The sequence below is a fragment of the Boleophthalmus pectinirostris genome, unplaced genomic scaffold (assembly GCF_026225935.1).
Source record: "Boleophthalmus pectinirostris isolate CB_2022bp ecotype Guang Dong unplaced genomic scaffold, ASM2622593v1 HiC_scaffold_1, whole genome shotgun sequence".
Taxonomy (NCBI): domain Eukaryota; kingdom Metazoa; phylum Chordata; class Actinopteri; order Gobiiformes; family Gobiidae; genus Boleophthalmus; species Boleophthalmus pectinirostris.
Window position 1 is genome coordinate 31,233,080 of NW_026570970.1, and position 13,589 is coordinate 31,246,668.

Genomic DNA, 13,589 nt, shown 5'->3' on the forward strand with positions numbered 1-13,589 from the left:
TCTATCTCAGTAAAGTGGGCCTCCGTCCAAACCTCGACAGACTGTTCCTGTCCATAGACCCCCATACGTCTGTGTCAGGGAGATTTGGGGGAACACTGTCAGCAACTTTTGGGGCCAGTTTTAGTCTTGTGCCAGTTCCTGATTTTGTTGTCGATTTGTAAAGAGTCGTGTTTATTCCTGAAACTACTGTTGTAGTTTGTCAGTGTACAAATGAATACAGATGGTAGATCTCATTTAAACTGCGGTGTAAAGTCTTTTAGGTGTTTTGGTGATTAATTATGTTATATTAAAGGTCTTATATTGAGCTTTAAGCCAAGTTTTAATGTTGTTGCCTCCACAAAAACATACCTGGAGTTGTGTTTTGTTTCATTCACATGCGTAACCCTTTATTATTAGTCCATCCATTATGTTCTGAGCTGTTATGTCTTTGCACTGAAGTAACTCAAATAAAGATGTATGTGTATTCTTTAAGCAGCGGGTCATTCAAGACAACATCAGCCTCTAAAAAGTGCAAATACTGGCCTATCTCTAGTTAAGGTAAAATTTAGTTTTATCTCTGTAGGTGTAATTTGTCCTCTACAATTTATCCATCCTTCGATGCTACTGGGTCTTGTTCAGGATTATTTTAGCTGGATGATTTTACATATTGTGCATGTTTTTGCAGTGAAAACCATCTGGGAGTCAAACCAGTGACCTTATTGCTATGAGATGAAAATAACCACTCAGTCACTGTATTTCCAATTTAGGTTAGTTTGCTCAGAATTAATCAAAAAACACAATCCATTAATTTATCTTTGTTTGGGACTGTGTGAGTGAACAAAACAATTACCGTATTTTTGGACAATAAGTCGCTCCGGAGTATAAGTTGCACTTTTTTGGTGAAATTTATTTTATAAAATCAGAGACCAGGAACCGACATTTCATCAAAGGCAAGTTCTAGTAATAACAATAGAACAGAGAACAACAGACTGTTAACGTCACATATGAACAGTTCTTCAGATAAATATAACATAAACAACAGAACAGAACAAGTTTACCAAACTCTCCATCTCACTCCAGATCACTAAATCCTTTCAATTCTTCATCCTCGGTGTCACTTCTGAGCAACTCCGTGACCTCCAGAGGTAAATAGAGCGCCGCTTCCTCTTCTGTGTAGCTGTCATCAGACTCAGCATCAGTTCCAGTTAGAATTATTCTGGCCTTTCTGAATCCTGACAGAATGGTTTTGGTTGTGACTGAAGTGCAGGTTTTGTCGCTTGTAAGAAAGTTGCATGTCCCTCCAAACTTTCTTTCCACTGCTTGATTTTCTTTTTGGGGGCATTTGTGTTCAGTCTTCTCAGTTGTCTTTATACGTTTGCTTAAATTTTACATTTTCAGTGGTACGGAAGTAATGGTGTGATCAACTGACATGATACAGACAGGACAGAGGCTCATTCTGCAGGAGACATGCGCAGTAGAGCCAAGTGCCAGTGGTACAGGATTAATAGGAGTCGCAGATACTGGCACACAAGCCTAGAGCGCCCTCTCGCAGCCGTCACAGTGAAAATGTTTATATATAAGTCACACTGGAGTATAAGTCACAGGACCACCCAACCGTGAAAAAAGTGCGCCTTATAGTCCAAGAAATATGGTAACAATTAAATAAAATTACATACATTTTCAAGGCAGTTGTGTGGTTTTATTATATTGGCCATGGAGAAATGAGCTAGATTCAAACTGTTGACCTTCCTGTTACATGGCAAATGCTCTACCACCTGAACCATCAGTTTATTTGAGTCTATTTTGAATGTTTTTTATTGTTTTGCTTCACTGTTTGCATTCCTCCTGACTTCTTGTGTGTACTGAACATGAGCCATAGACACTCGGCCTCCCTGCTGTGAGCGGCCCGAGGAGCAGGTTCAAATAAATCCTTTTGTGTAGACGTCTAACACAGCGGAGGGGACTGAGCTCTGCCCGGGGCTGATCCCTCCTCCAGGTGTGTACAGGTCTGCAAATGCTCATGCTACTCTCTGTGGTACGGAGAGGGCCAGGGTCACGCCAGGACACAGGGGCTGGGCTGGTCAGGTCAGAGGGCCATTTTGAAGAATCGGCTCTATTCACACTTACCAGAAGACGTTTGGGAACATGCGGACTGCTCGCCCCACAGTCACTAACCTTGGCATCACTTCAGACACTGATTTAAAATTTGACAAACAGATCAGTCGCGTTTTAAAATCAAGCTTTTATCATTTGCGCAAACCTTTTTTTATCTTTTAAACTTTTTGAACAAGTCGTGCACGCTTTTATTTCATCACGTCTGGACTACTGTAACGCACTTTATTCCGGCATCTTCCAAAACGCACTTTACCAACTACAGTTTGTCTACGGCACGACTTTTAACAGGAGCCAAAAGAAGAGAGCACATAACCCCAATCCTTGCATCTTTACACTGGCTTCCTACTCATTTTAAAATTGATTTTAAGATTTTATTGTTTGTTTTTAAAGCTTTGAATAGACCTGCCACACAACACGTCTCGGACCTTTTCCAAATTTACACTCCCGCGCGTGATTTGAGGTCCGAGGGCCAGCTCCAGCTCATGGTAGCCAGGCTGGCACCACCTACTACAGGGGTGGGCAAACTTTTTCACTCAAGGGCCATAAAGGGTTCTAAAATTTGACGGAAGGGCCGGACCAGGAGCAGATGGATGGAGTTTTTTTTTTGTAATCCACCTCAGAACAGAAAAAATAACATGGGATATGTAAAAAACAGATCCCATGTTATTGAAAATATCCATATGTCATAATCATTACAACAAAATATCTGTCTTTCAAGTCCCACGATGTTTACTATTAATTGAAATGACTTTTAAATCACTGAAAATTATTATTATTACTATTATTCAAGTTTGGAGGGGCGAACTCTTTAAAAAGATTATATGGCTCCCGGGCCGTAGTTTGCCTACCCGAGCAATTAGGTCAGGAATCGGAATACACTAGACAGTTTGCAAGAACCTGGGAAGTGTGAGTTCGGGCACCAGCCAATCAGCGAAAAGTCATATATTAAGTGTCGGCAACGATTCCCGAGATCGAGGATTTAAAGTCAGAACAAAGCGAATGTTTGGTGAATTTTATCAAAGGGAGAGACGTTCTTCCAAATAGCGCCGATCGGTTTAATTTAAAAAGTACCATAGTTTCCGAGTTATTAGAGGCGGTCTTGAGTCTCTAACCGCATCAAAAAACGACCGCAAGCCAGCGCGCCCCATACATGAATCCACTCGGGCGTCCCATCATGACTTCAGTAAACTATAAAGCCGCACCACCCGCAGCGCACGCAAACACACATGGAGCAGACAGCGACCACACAGCAAAACACACCCACAGCCACACTCATCACTCCACGCCGACGAGGAACGAAATGAAGGAACGAACCGAAAAAGCGAGTCCAATGTGCCTTTCTGAGTTACAACTGAACAACTGAGTCACTGCGAGCACGCCAAACAATCCGTTGGTCCCAGACAGCACCCTCCCTACACGCCACAACTGAACAAAGCCCAGAGTCACCGTGAACACCACAAACAAAGTCCCACTGAGCCATCTAACTGTTGTGTTTCATTTAAAGTCCGGCGCTGTTTATTTGTAAAAAAAAGTTTGAAAATAGACCATTCTATGACAGCGCGTCTTATAATCCAGAGCACCTAATAGCCCGGAAAATACGGTACCGTCAAATGAACGAATCTTAATGCTGCGAGGTCAGAAGTGAAACCAACTGATGAATCGAATGGAACGAGACTTAAAACCAGGGGGGACAGGGTCTTTTTTTCCACACTTCGGTGCATTGTGTACCTGTTGTGGTTGAGCGTCCGTCACCTGCTTGTTTCTATGGATATGTCATTGCATTTACTCAATTACATGTGTTTCTATTGCTCAGAAACACCTAGAAAAACTGGCCTCTCAACAGATCTGACCTGTAACATGGTCTGGTCTGGCCTCAGTGAAGATAAAATGGTTTAATAGCATAGAGTGAAGCATATCAGACAAAGCAATAACATCTCCATGGAGAAAAGCTTTTTTTTTTTTTTTTTTTTTCACAGACCCTCCACTAGAAAACAATGCACCTTTAAATAAGAGCATCCCATTTATTTCTGTCCATTACTAAATCCGACCAGCGCACGTGTCACTGTTTCTCGCCGTCTGTCCATTGAAGCAGAGAAGTGCACTTGAACATATTTTATCCATGAGTTGTCACAAGTACCTGCATTAGAGCCTCGATCTAAGTGCCTTTTAACTAGCCTCTCGTCGGTGCTTGTTCTGGACACTGTGTTGCCATACTACAAAATACCTGGTGCAAAAAGCTGCGCCGGATTTAAGCCCTGACCTTTGCGTTGAGTTGTAGCTGTCTCCCACTGTAGTCTCTAATGGATCACAAAATGCTACTTGGGCCTCTAAATCAATATTTGTCGTGGTTCTCGAGCCTAAGATAAATTTCAGGTCCAGTTTTTTATTTGGACGTCAGCGCGGATTTTGGACACCGGTCTGCTCATCCATCAGGTTTATGTCCAAGTATATTCTCAGGTCAAACAGCTCGGCGTTTGTCATGGTATTAGAGCTGTCCCGGTGTAACCCTGCGAAAGTAAAATGCAAAAATACTTGATACTTTGCTGTGACGACGACTGGGGGTGTTCTGCATGTATCTTTATGGGTGGAATGTTCAGCAGATACTTGGGTCGTAGTACTCGAGTTGGGTCTTGGTCTCGAGGCTCGCTTTTTAACGGTCTCGGGCTCACCTCGGACTCAAAAGTATTTGGTCTCGGTCTTGTCTCGGACTTGAGGTCTGTGATCATACTTCATTATGGTCGGGAAATGTGCAGAGGCTAAATATCACTGCAAAGCCAATGTTATGAACATGAAAAAACACGCTTGATTCACTTTGAAGTTGTGTTCTGTAAAGTGTCAGTGTCAGTTCTCTTTAAGAAGGGCTTCTAAAACTGTGGGGTGTTTAAGTGTAGTACAGTTTGCTTGGCTTATTTTAAGCTTAAATGAACATTAATCAGGTCAAATGGAGATAGATTTATAAAAAAACATAACAAAAACATGAATCTATATGTGCTAAAATAACTGCAAAATACAAATACAAACGTAGGAAATGACAAATATGGTCTCGATGGGCTATGGTCTCGGTCTTGTCTCGATCTCAGTCTTTAAAACTCTTGGTCTCGTCTTGGTCTTGACCTTCAGAGGTCTCGGTCTTGTCTTGGTCTCTGGTAGCCTGATTCATCAGCCAGTTTCACTTCGTAGAAACCGTCTGACCTTGTAGCATTAGAATTAGTTCTCTCAATGGTAGGCGGGTAGTTTTTATCATTTAACCAATCGCTATTTATTTGTGACATATGTAATGAGCCGCTAATGGAGCTAACTGGTATTTTAAGCTTTTCCCAAATCCCGTAGGAAGAAGGGCAATAACGTCTTTCCCCTTGATAAAATCACTAAACATTCTCTTTGTTCCGGCTTTAAATCCTCGATCTCGTGAATCGTCGACAACACTGAATATATGGCTCTTCGCTGATTGGCTGGTGCCCGAACTTGCACTTCCGGGGTTTGTCATCACTGCTCTGCTCTGTTTTTATCTCCATAAACTCACAGAGGAGCACAGATCATAAAAGAAAGCACATCGGCATCACTATTTAATAGATATTTCTGTCGCACAACATATATTTTTTTTTCCCCACTAAAATTGTTAGCGCATGTAAACAAACAGCACCATGTGATGACATCATTGGGCTGTGGCCTGGATGTGCAAGTGTGGGTGTCTGTTAGAGTGTGGGCCATAGAACCCTACGCAATCGTGCTTGAGCATAGCGTGGTTCTAAAGTCCTAGTGTGACCTTAGTGTCCAGAAAGACGATGAGAGAGAGCGCTGTGGGGAGTGTGGGAGGAGCTATGTACAATCTCTGCTGGAGGAGGGCAGGACAGCGGACACAGGTGTGTGCACACAGGGAGGCTCAGGAGGAAAAGAAATCATCAAATCATCATCAAAGAAAGAAAAATGTTATAGTGTAGCTCCCCTACCACTTTATATATGACTGAATATGTTATAAAATATTAAATAGCCTGAGAAAACTGTTCTTATTTTCACTGAATAAAAATGCTGAGCTGTAAATTATTGAACCAAATAAACAAAACTCTTCACATATAAACTCCAGCTGTACAGTCTTTGTGCTGTAATGTGCTGTATGTTTCAACATCAGACTGTTATTATATTGTAGTCATTATAGTCATTAGCAGAAAAAATTACATGAGATTTATTTATTTATTTATTTTTGCATTGTAACAGTTACTAGGGTCGTAGTACTCGAGTCTGTTCTTGATCTCGAGCTTCGCTTTTTAACAGTCTTGGTCTCATCTCGGATTCAGAGTATTTAGTCTCGGTCTTGTCTCGGATTTGAGGTCTGACACTCGACGAGTGTGATCTTATTTCGGTAAATGTGCAGAGGCTGCTCAATATCACTGCAAAACCAGTAAGATCATGTAACTGCAAATGTTATGAACTTGAAAAAAACACCACTTGATTAACTTGGAACTTGTTTTCTGTGTCGTGCCAGTGGAAGTTCTCTTAAAGGAGGGGTTCTAAAACTGTGGGGTGTTGCAGTACAGTTTGCTTGTCTTATTTTAAGCTTAAATGAATATTAATCAGATCAAATGGAGGTAGATTTATAAAAAACAAAACAAAAACATGAATCTATATGTGCTAAAATAACAGTAAAATACAAATAAACGTAAGAAATGACAAATATGGTCTCGATGGGCTATGGTCTCGGGCTTGTCTCGATCTCAATCTTTAAGACTCTTGGTCTTGTCTCAGTCTTGGCCTTCAGAGGTCTTGGTCTTGTCTTGGTATAAATAAACTAAACACTTCACATATAAAGTCAAGCTGTACAGTGGTTGTACTGTTGTACTGTTGTACTGTTTCAACATCATACTGTTATTATATTGTAGTCCAGGGGTGCTCACACTTTTTCAGCATGCGAGCTAACTTCAGCCAAATGTGGCAGTAGGTCTGTTCTGTAGATCCGCTCTATGCTGTAGACCTGCTTTGTGCCATCACTGGAACACAAATTTAGACTCGTTTTTGCTTCACGTTTGGTCTTGCTCTTCTAATCAGCCGCACTGTGGGAGGGGCTTGTGTTCGCTGTACGCAGGAAGGAGCGAGAGTGTGAAAAGGCGAGGGGCGGCGTGCTGACGTGAGGCAGATGGACAGGTAGGATGTTTAGGAAGTTGAACCTGCCCTGTGATGCACGCTGGTACACGAGGGCACACGCTGTTGCAGACGAGCCGTGCATAGGGAGCGTGTGTGTTTGTGATGCGCCGTAGAGTCTCCGCGGGTTTCAAATGAGCGCACAGGCTGCACTGAGACGCCCCACACGCTCCTGCACCCGCTACAAGTTTATTGCCAACAGCAGCGGCCGTAATGAAATATGATCGCACTTGTTGAGTGTCAGACCTCGAGTGAGAGACAAGACCAAACGCGAGTCCGAGACGAGACACGGCGATCTACCCACACGACCTTGGCGATCGACTGGTAGATCGCGATCGACGTATTGGGCACCCCTGTTGTAGTCATTAGCAGAAAAAATGACATGAGATTTTTTTTTTTCCGTCGTATTGAAATCAAATCGATATCGTGACCTGTATATCGAGATATGTATCAAATCGTGGGAAAACCGTTGCATCCTTATCCTGTTTGCATTTCCAAACATTGAAAACACACAAGGTGAACGTTTTGTCTTTGGAGTCGACATGTGGCTGTCTGAACATGGGTAACGCGGGTTGCTGATCCGTCTTGCCCAATGACACGCCCACTGTCTGAACTTGTCAGAACGGGATTTGAACCAGCCACCTTCTGGTTACAGGAGCATCCCTCTAGCACCTGAGTCATTATCTGCATCAACCTTGTCAAAACAGTAACAGCCCCTCGTCCCCCGATGTCCTCCCTGTCACAGCTCCTCTACGAATGTCTCTGCTCAACATGCTAATGTGTTTGTGTGTCACCCCGAGATCTATTACCACGTCAGGAGAGGAAGAGGAGGAGAGAGAAGGAGGGAGGAGGACAGAGGAGAAGAGGAGAGAGGACGAGAGAGCGTGTATGCGTGTGTGAGGGGATGAAGGATGAGAGTTTAGGGTGGGAGATGAGGGAAAAGGACAAGAGAAGAAGGAGAGATGAGAGGGAGGAGAGGGAAGGAGGAACGAGGAGAGGAGAAAAAGACAAGAGTGTGCTTGGTGGGGAGGGGAGTGGGTGAACGAAGAGAGGAGGGAGAAAGAGGGAAGAGAGAAGATGAGGGAAGATGTAGAGGAATGGGGAAAAGAGAAGAGAGGAAGGAGAGATGAGAGGGAGAAGGGAAAAGGTGAGTGGAGGGGGAGGAGAAGAAGAGAGGGGCTAGAGAGAGAGGAGAGGAGGAGCAGGAAGGAGGAGAGAGGAGAGGAGGAGAGTGTGTTTATGTGTGTGTATGAGAGGGATGAAGGACGAGAGTGGAGGGTGGGAGATGAGGGAAAAGGAGAGGAGAGGAAGGAGAGATGAGAGGGAGGAGGAGAGAAAAGTGAGTGGAGGTGAAGGAGGGAAGACGAGAGGAGGGGGGAGAAGGAGAGAGGAGACAGGAGGAGGAACGGCGGATGGTGAGAAGAGAGGGAAGAGATAGATGAGAGGGGAGGATGAAAGAGGAGAGGAGGAGAGAGTGGGGGTGAGAGATGACGGAAAAGGAGAGGAGAGGAAGGAGAGATGAGAGGGAGGAGAGGGAAGGAGGACAGAGGAGAGAGGACGAGAGTGTGTGTATGTGTGTGAGAGGGGGATGAAGGAGGAGAGGAGGAGAAAGAACAAAAGTTGGGGTGGGAGATGATGGAAAAGGACGGGAGAGGAAGGAGAGAAGGAGGGGAGAAAAGTGAGCGGAGGTGAGGGAGGGAAGACGGGAGGAGCGGGAAGGAAGGAGAGATGAGAGAGAAGGAAGGAAGCGGGGTATGAGAAAAGAGGGAAGAGATGGATGAGAGGGGAAAATGAAAGAGGAGAGGAGGAGAGTGGCAGAGAGATGAGTGAAAAGGACAAGAGGGGAAGGAGAGAAGAGAGGGAGGAGGAGGGAAAAGGTGAGTGGAGGGGGAGGATGCTAGAGAGGAAGGGGAGGAGGAGGAAGAGGAAGAGAGAGGAGGAGAGAAGGAGAGGAAAGGAGAGATGAATGAGGGAGAGGATGCTGGAGGAGAGGAGAGGAAAGAGGGAGAGAGAGGAGGGAGAAAGAGAAGAGAAGAGAGGAGGAGAACGAGGGCAGGAGATGGAGAGAGGAGGGAGACGGAGGGACGGGGAAGGATGAGAGGAAAGGGGCTAGAGAAGAGAAAAGAAGGTGAGAGGAGAGGGAGGAGAAAAGGAAAAGAGGAAGAAGGGAGGAGAAAAGAGTTGAGAGAAGGAGGAAAGAGGAGTTTTCTCGGGGTCTTTTTCTTCTGGCCCTGATGTGGTGATGATGGCTTTTTCACATGGAATTAAACTGTCAACAATGCAAATGAGCTGAGATGCTATCATGGCAAACAACCAGCATGCCCTCTGTCTCTCTTTCTCTTTCTTTCCCTCTTTCTTTCTGTCTTTCTTTCTTTCTCTCCGTCGTTGTGTCAAACCGCTAAATTCTCACTGTCTCCAATATTTATCTTCTGACAGACTTATAATAGTCTGTCCTATTCAAATCCCATTCACAATAAACCTATTATGGATACTCTGAAATGACACTACGTGGGGGTGTTCTATATGAATGTGTATGGTAAAATCTTTAGAAGTTACCATAGTGACATAAGGCACACATTAAAAAACAAGTGTGTCAGCAGGCGTGGCTTCAGTTTGCCTTAGAGCAGTTCTAGTTATAAAGTGGTTTAACATGTTTGTGAATGAATAAAGTAAAGGTGTTTTGATTAATCCCTGTATCATTTGTTCGTTTGTTTTTCAAAATAAATGAAAAATAAGAAAAAATAAAAATCTCCAAAACCAAAATCAAAAAAACAGATGATGATTTTTTTTTTTTTTCAGTTTTTGATTTTGTGTTTAAATGAATAATGGAAAAAACAGATAACCGCTACCGTTACCCGCTTCCATGTCTTAAACTGCGATGCCAGACTTTTGCACCGCATATGGACTGAACCAGGACTGAACCAGGACTAAACCAGGACTAAACCAGGACGAGTCACCCACTCGTTTATGCGAGCGCACCTATGGGCCTGTCCTGTCACTCAGTCCTAGTTTAGTCCAGGTTTAGTGCTGGTTTAGTCCTAGTTCAGTCCTGGTTCAGTCCTGTTTTAGTCCTAGTTCAGTCCTGGTCTAGTCCTGGTTCAGTCCTCCTGGTTCAGTCCTGGTTCAGTCCTGGTTTATTCCTGTTTTAGTCCTAGTTCAGTCCTGGTTTAGTCCGTATGCAGTGTAAAAGTCCGGCATCGCAGTTTAACACTGAAACAGGAAATGGACGATATCTCTTTTTTCCATTAGTCATTTAAATTTTTTAAATTTTTTTATTTTTTATTTTGGAGATAAATAATGAACAAATGATACACAGATTTTGATTGTCCAAAAATCCACATAAGACTAGTTTGTGTGTTAACGTCACCTCATTTCTCAATTTTGTCTTTGTGTTTTGTTTTAGGTTTATCGGCACTCCTACATGGCATCCTACAGTATCTACAACATCCACACAAGGTCAGTGTATTTATATGACTATATTTCAGTTTTGTTTTTTTTTCTTTTTCTTCTAGATATACTGCCCTACAAAGGCAAAAGGTTTTAACTCGCCAGAGTGTGAAACTGAGAAAAATGACTTCAAAGGTTAATAAGTGTAGTGTATAATAGTATAATGGGTAGGGCTTAAAAAATTTGACACTAGTTGCTATGATGAAGAAATATTTGTATGTACTGAGCTCAGAATTGACCTTTGACCCTTATTTGTCAGTTCCTGTACTCTGTCTTTGTATCATGAGCCAAAAATAAGGAGTCGTGCAAAGGCAAAAGGCAGAAACTGTAACTGACATGATCATTATTTACTTATTTTCTCCAGACTTCCGTCCATTATAAGAAAAACACCTCACCAAGGTCGAGTCATCATGGGGTTTGTTTGAAATAATATAGAAGAGCTTTGGATTTCCTGTTTATTGCTGATCAGGATCATGCGGCGACACTTACACAGTGAAACAGTTTGACAGACAAGTGACTTGAGTACAAAAGGCCACAACAAAAAGGAGACGAGAGGTTGGATTTTAAAATAAAATATATTTATGAACTAAATCACAAACAAAACGTACACTGTTACTGCCTTTTGACTTTGAACGACTCTTTATTTTTGGCATATGATTAGTGATGGGTGAATGGAGCCTCGTGAAGCATTGACACCTCAGTCGCAATATTGTCTCAGATGGTTCGACATGTCTGAGGCCTCGGAGAAACACTGACCTCTAGTGGACAAATTTAACCATTGTCACGCAGGTGTCTCAGCACCGATGAAGTATTGTTAGTGTAACACAATACTTGTGTGCAGAGCGACACCGTACCTAACAACAACAATAATAATGATTTAAAATAATATGTAAAGAGCAACATAAATAGTATGATGTAAATAAGAAAGTAGGTGTACCTTGTTAGGTGGAATTAGATGAAAGTGATCCCAAAACATGGATCACTTTTTTCCACTTGTAGATGCCATCAAAAATGAAACAAATGCCAAAAGTCGCCAAAAGTCACCAAAATCACCACTAACGTCACACAACACTCCTCACCACCCAACATTTTTTAAAGAAATATTGGAGCATCTTTTATACTGTAGCAGTTTAGTGCTTGTCAAACCACGGAAGTGCGCTGAACACTCTGAAGCACTCTGAACCAATCACAGAGCGGAACATTCGCTGAGCCAATGAAATGGTTTGATACATTGAAGCGACTGACACGCAGAGCGAAGCAGTAGGGGGAGGGACCCACACTTGGACACTTCGGTCACGTGAGCGGCTGCTGCGAGACGAGCTCCGAGGCAGCGCGTCGGAGCAATTTGTTTCAGAAAGAACGAGACGTGCTCCGGAGCTCCATCTCATTTGCCCGTCACTACATATGATACAAAGACAGAGTACAGGAACTGCTAAATAAGGGTTAAAGGTCAATTTTGAGCTCAGCATTTTTCACGATATTTATTCACATGATAAAGGAGATCTCAAGTACAAACAAAAGAACTCATTTTTGACCAAACATGATGTTATAGTGTTATGTGGCTTTGTAGGACAGTATACATTTCTATAATTATGGCTTATTTGAACCCAGTCTCTTGCTATTTTTTTTGCTACTTATTTAGAATTTATTTTAACCATTTTTAGTTTTTCTTATTCTTTGTTATATTGTGATGTTTGAGCTACTGTGTCTAAGTAATTTCCCTTGTTGATCAATAAAGTTTGTCTAAGTCTAAGTAAAAATATTATTATTATTCAAAATTGTCTACTTGGCTTTTATAATGTTTGTTTCTCTAATCTCTTTCTCAAAAACACACCTTTAGTTGTGTTTAGTTTCATCCACATGTTTCTGGTTCGTTGTTTTCAGGGAGGTTTGGGCACTGGACCCTCCGGAGGTCGGGAACTCTGTGCTGCAGTACGCGGCCTGGGGAGTACAAGGACAACAGCTGGTCAGTACTTTTCATGTATACTTTTAACTACCATCAAAATCATATTTAGTTTGTATCTTTGCTTTTTTCCTGTGTATTTACAATGTTTGTCATTGTGAATCTGTGAGTAGGTGGAGCAGAACAAACATTGCCCATGGTCAGAGTAGCTTCAATCGTACTAAAATATTGTTACTTTAGAAACAAAAGTAGTATGTAATGAAGTCAAGTACACAGAAAATTACAGCTCATTTTCAAATAAGTATTGACATCTTCAGACAGACAATAAAAGAAGCAAAAGTACTGTTTCAGATGATTCCAATTATGTTAAATTGTCTTCACTTGACAAGAATGTGCAAATTTTATATTAGAAATTTACCAGACAATATAATAATGTACTTTCAGAAAATCAAAGAGTAGATCAAAAGTACTGTTTCAAATGATTCAAACGACGTCATGAGTTTTTCTGTACAAATCTGTGTACAGCTGAAATAATATACACATTTTAGTAGTAGTTATTAGTAGTTAAAGGTTGTATGGAGGATTTTTTTTTGTTTCAAATTGTCAATGATAGCATTATAGAGGTGCAGTAGCCTTGTAATTATGATGACCAAAAAAAAGAGAATAAAAATTCATCAACTCTGGACGTGGTGGGGCTAAACATTTGCCAATAGATAACGACACTGCCTCGTTATCTGTTAGCTGACAGGCTGTCAATCAATCTCCCTATGTTTCTAGCGTAACTGACTTGCCTGCGTGCTGCCGGTACGTGGTTTACGTACGCCTGTCACGCAGTCCACAGACGCAAGCCGCACAGACGCTGTTTACTCCACCAACACAACAGTTCTTAGCGGCTTTTTTTGACCTATATCTTCCTCGCAGTTCGCACAAAGTTTGTTGCAATGGCGACAAGAATCCAGGAGCAGTTCGCTGCAAAAGAAAGTCCGTTTTTGAGGTCGCTGAAAGAAGA

The 13,589-nt window shown here is 42.3% G+C and overlaps 1 protein-coding gene across 1 annotated transcript in view; it reads left to right on the top strand.

The window, feature by feature from the left end:
• Positions 1–13,589, top strand: part of LOC110158188 (inactive dipeptidyl peptidase 10) — a 232,283-nt gene that overhangs the window by 147,024 nt on the left and 71,670 nt on the right. The window contains exons 6-7 of the mRNA XM_055150252.1: positions 10,634–10,686; positions 12,562–12,643. Of these exons, the coding sequence (XP_055006227.1) occupies positions 10,634–10,686; positions 12,562–12,643 (135 nt within the window). The remainder of the gene's footprint in view (positions 1–10,633; positions 10,687–12,561; positions 12,644–13,589) is intronic.